This window comes from Trachymyrmex septentrionalis, unplaced genomic scaffold (genome assembly GCF_001594115.1).
Source record: "Trachymyrmex septentrionalis isolate Tsep2-gDNA-1 unplaced genomic scaffold, Tsep1.0 scaffold60, whole genome shotgun sequence".
Lineage (NCBI taxonomy): Eukaryota > Metazoa > Arthropoda > Insecta > Hymenoptera > Formicidae > Trachymyrmex > Trachymyrmex septentrionalis.
Genome location: NW_017305779.1, coordinates 5562652 through 5567980, shown reverse-complemented (window position 1 = coordinate 5567980; position 5329 = coordinate 5562652). Strand labels below are relative to the sequence as shown.

The 5329-nt window shown below is 38.9% G+C and overlaps 1 protein-coding gene across 3 annotated transcripts in view; it reads left to right on the top strand.

Moving 5' to 3' along the window:
- Positions 1-5329, top strand: part of LOC108752432 (optomotor-blind protein-like) — a 95869-nt gene that overhangs the window by 32246 nt on the left and 58294 nt on the right. For all 3 annotated transcript variants that reach the window (XR_001939557.1, XM_018493239.1, XM_018493238.1), the window contains exon 3: positions 5069-5182. Coding sequence is in view for 2 of the 3 variants with exons in the window: in XM_018493239.1 (XP_018348741.1) it covers positions 5069-5182 (114 nt within the window). In the remaining variant the exon portion in view is untranslated. The remainder of the gene's footprint in view (positions 1-5068; positions 5183-5329) is intronic.

Sequence of the window (5329 nt, the reverse complement as noted above, 5' to 3'; positions counted from 1 at the left end):
CGCATTTTAATTTGTTCTGGCAAAACTTAAGAACAATAGGATTATCGTATAATTTCTACTGCTCTCTAGGGAATTTACATGAATTTCATAGTAGAACACCGAAAGATTACATGATTTTTATCGTCATCTGCTCGATCTCGAAATAGAAATAATAGAAAAGAATGCCGTCGTCGGCCGAATCCTTTTGATCTGAGATATCCTTTTAATTTTCTTGAATACAATTTATCGTAGGCGCGAACATTTCTTTTACGCGCGATGTAATTTTTAATTATTACCAGCATTGACGCGCGACGTCGGCGATAATTGAACGCGGCTCGATCTGGCACCTAATTTCTCGTTCTTCCCGCAAGCAACATAAACTGATAATGAGGATACGGATCGTACCCAATAAATACTTCTTATGACTTGGTCGCTGCCATAAGGCTTCGGTCTTCAGACTTCGAAAGTCCTTTCCTGTAATCCATTGGGAGGAGGCTCGCCATTAAAGTCAAACGGCCTTCTCGGCTTCCTAAGAAATGTCGTCTTTTTTTTTCTTAAAAAAAAAAAAAACTATCTCTCCGGTTAAGCATTCAAAATTAAACAGTACAATGAAAAAAAATCTTCAATTGAAGGACGTTCATTTTTTGTTGCTCAAATGAGTTTTTAAGATGTTACATTTTAAACAATGATACAAATATATAAAACACGCATATTATGTCAATAAATTTTATTTTACTTTCGTATTGAATATACATAAGTATATAAAACCGTTAAAAAAAAAGGGTTACAGAGATAAAGAGAGAGGAGAGAGAGAGAGAGAGAGAGAGAGAGAGAGAGAGAGAGCTGTGAAAAGATCGATATGAAGGAACACACGCTTATACTTTGGGTTGCTTTGACCTATTGCAACACGTAACGAACGAGATGGTCTTGATCGACAGTGTGTCCCCAAATTTGGATCAGGGAAATGTGGTAGTCGTATGTCACTCGGGACAAACGGACAGCTGCTTTCGATCGGTGGCAAATATCTTATCGGACCGTTTCGTGTGAGACGATATATCGTCGTTAAGTGTGGAGACTGAAAAAAGAAGGAACTGCGGTGGAAACGAAATCTCTCAAAGGCGCATTTATCGGACGATTTACAGCTTTCAGCAATTTCTTGCGGTGACGACGACCGGTTCGTAATTTGTTTACCCGTATTGTCACTCATTAGCAGATATATCAGCTAAGAGTTATGTACAACGGAAAAGAAGGTCGCATTGTGTCGCGAGAAATCGACGAAAGCGTCGCTCCTACGATATACGAGACAACCGGATGAATCTTAACCATGCGTGTGATTTCAGAGAAAAAAACGTAACATATGGATACGCACGATTTTTTCAAGACTCTCGTTTGTAGTCGTCAAATAATAATATAGCGCCGTACGCGTCCCAGTATTTTCGATATCTGCGTTCAGATTCCGTATCATATATCTTTTATTACTTTTATGTATTTTCGCAGTAATTAAATTCAGGTATGAATATATGTATATATAATCATCTGCTAGAAGATGATTGTTTACGCACGTCTGACTGATTTTTTCATCAATTCAAAACACAGATCAATAACGTATCGTATCATTGATTAATTTGATAATCTGATGTGAATTAATTAGAGATGATGACGCTCACGCAAAACGTTTAGGAATTGTACCGCGTCTGTCTGCATTTTTTAATTGCTCTAAGTTAAAAAAAAAAACCGCCGGATTGCAAGTTGTTCGTCGTTGAATTATATAAGACACAAGCGTAACTCCTATTATAATTCTGTTACCCTGCTATTGATTTAGTGCCGTCGTAAAGACGGACGTGATATAACGAAATAACGTATATTCGCGAGGCGAAAATAAAATGTCTTAGCGTTACACAATCGAGCGATCACATAGTCGTCGAACAGATATTAGCGTCCCGTAGCATTTGCTTAGCGATGCAACGTCGATGCGGCACTCAACGTTCATCGCAGGATTCTCGTGTCTCCTCCCGCGGGATATTTTGGCTCACATAGCGCGGATAATCCGGCTTAATGTTCTCCTTGACGTGAATGAAAACGGCGCTCGTTTATCGCGAGCGAATGCGTCGAGATCTTGTCCTGTCCTCGCTCGCGCCCGAAATTCGACGGAGAATGTCTCAACGGACGCATACAGTAGGCAGATGCTACCAAAAATCCCAGTGGATACCTTTGATGTCGCGAAACGAACGGCCGGCCCTTGGCAATCGTCTTCAATCGATATTCGGTAGTTGTTATTCGCGATCTTTTTTCCTAATAATTAGATTAATTTCATTTTTGTCTCTGTGTATTTATGATATAAATTTGAAAAGCTTATCGCAAATAATTCTTCTCCACTATTTGACATTCTTATTTTATCGTTTGAAGACTTTTACAGTCAATATTTACCTTTTATTCGTTTATTGAAAAAGTGATTTATTATACATTCGAGCACACACAGCACATCCTTACCCTTAAATTGAAGCGAAGAATCAGGAGAGTTAGAAATTTTTGTTTGCTGTTATTATATAACGATTATTTATTGCCGAACTTACAGAGCTTAAACGTACCGGGACTCCTTGTTTTGTATACTGTTGTCTTTAAATATATACATCGTAATGTCTCTCGAGGTCTGTTAATATATTTTTTAAACTTGAACGAGCTCTTAGCAGCTAATCGTGGTAATGAAATTTTTTGTTGCCAAAAATTCAACATTGAAGTGTGCCAACAAGTTTGTGCTGAAGGTGTGATAGCGATTCTGAAATATCTTTATAAAATTCTATAACTTCGGTGCGATGGAACTTGGAATCATATTACAAAAGGAAGTAATATGTTTAACACTTTTGCGATAGACATAAGTATTTTATTGGTAATACATTATGCGTTAGATGTATATATATTATAATAAATATAATGATACAAACGTGTAATATTTTAATCTTACAATCATTATTGTTGAACTGTATTAATTTTTACTAAGAAAATTTTCGAATCATGATAACGATACGAGTATGATGTACAGTAAGTCAAGTAAGAGCGTGGTCGAGTTTCATGTTTATTAGCCTTGAGATAGGTTCGAATAGTTTCATACGATATATCTAAACCTTTCTACTTCAATTTTGTTTGTCCTTGATGCAATGTTAAGCCAGGATTCCGCGAAAACAGATTCACTATTTTTTTATCGTCTTTTTTTTGTCCCACTTTGCATATCGAGCCACGTTCCGGTAAATCATCGACATTTTTTGCCACATTACATCGCTACACTCACTTCCGTACGAATGATTTCGACTTTTTCATATATTTAACAGCCGCTAATTATTGACGGCTGACATTTTTGGACCTTTCGGGTGAGAAGTGCAGAGAAACACAACGTGAGGAACACGCTTCATAGCATGATGCGTATTTGGTACTCATGGCGCTTAATGTGATTCTCTTAAAAAAATTCAATGACAACAATGAATTTTCCTTGATAGTGCATCAAGGACAAAGATACCTTCTATGGATTCATGATAGATTTAGGGCGATATCTTTCATTAGCTTTGAGTAAGGCCGACCACGCTCTTACTTGACTTACTGTATATCTTATACATTTAAACGTGTAGTACGTAGTGTTATATTTTTGGGAAACTCACATGGAAAACACACATATACGAAAGCACTTATTACACACTTGGATTTGAAGTGTACATATAACGATACTAATTAATCAAAGTGCATGTATTATACATTGTTTTTTAGATTTTCCGAAGAAGCATTTGAGATAGAAAAAAGTTACACAGCATTAATTTTTTTTTTACACACGATTGGCGCTTGCAGGACGATAGATGTACAGGGTGTCCCATTCATCACCGGTCGATTTGAATTTCGCGCGATTTTTAAAACGTCAAATCGATTAACCTCAAACTTCACATATACCATCTAGACAGATGGGAAATTAATCATGGAAAAGTTTGTACTTTTCCCAAGTTTGTACTTTTAAATAAAAAAAAAATTATTCAAAAAGTAGATCGATCGGTGATGAATGAGACACCCTGTATAGGCACGACTCCGATGTAATCCCTCGTATTACGGAATCTCGATTCGCGCGACGGCGGCTCTTCTCAAGAAAAACACGTCGCGCGTAATTTTCATTGTAGTCACCGGTGAGCTACATGTCCGGATTCCGTTGAAAACCGTGAAAATCTCCGAGCGGCGACTTTTCCAGAATTTTCTTTCTCCGAGCGCGCGAGCGACGCCGGTCATGCGTCTCCTCTTCTCTCGTCGGGCGAATATAATTCCTCCATGCGACGCCGAACACGCGGAACACTTGACGGTCCGTCTCGTCGGTCTAACCCGGGGAACGGGGTGGTCCCCGGTCCGGTTTTTACTCCAGGGAACGTTTACGCCTCGAAAGCCAACGGCGCGGCGCGTCCGCTGCTCCGACAGCGGCTGGGATTGACTCGTGCACGTTTCTAATTCCGGACCTTTCAGGATTTACCAGATGTCGCCGACGTGACTCGCGGCCGCGTTTCATCCCTTTCGAGCTTGTTTCAGGGGGGCGAGGACCTTTCCGAGCCGGAACCGCTTCTCGCGAGTTGACGTGAGAATTCGTTCGCTTTTTCGCGAATTCTAGAATAATGTTCCAAATTAAAATTTTATGTTTTTTACACGTCGCGGAAATATGCCGCGTATTATTTTTTTGCGTTTTGCAGAAATAATGATAAGTTATTTATTTTCGGATCACGTGCACGGATACATATTACGTTTCTGTCAATGATATTATGATGTACGAAAATAACGGTGTGTGTAACATTGTGCATAATAGTGGTAACGTATTGGGGCAGCCAATCAAATTTCGATCTAAATGCACTCTCTTATTACGCATTCACGGGAATGTTTTATATTTGTCTTATTACATAAATTATCCTAGGATAACACATAAACACACTCGCGATACGAGTCTAACGTACGACAATAAGATAAAGCGCCGATAGCTGCAAATTGCATGGTATTTAATTTAAGTAAAAATAAGTCAGCTCGTTTAATCGAGCAAGCGATCTAATCGAAGGGTACGTGTTGATCGGGGGTCTAGGCAAATGTTTCCTCAGATGAAGTTCCGAGTTTCCGGTCTGGATGCCAAGGCCAAGTACATCCTTCTACTGGACATTGTCGCCGCCGATGACTACAGATACAAGTTCCACAACAGGTAGAGGTTTTGTGTGGTGTAGGAAAAATAAAGGTGGACTCATAAAAATTGTAAATGTCGCGGATAACTCGTGTTAACGATCTCTCGAGCATTTTCTAAACCACGATTTCTTAACATCTCTCTTGATATCTGTATTTTTTTTTCTTC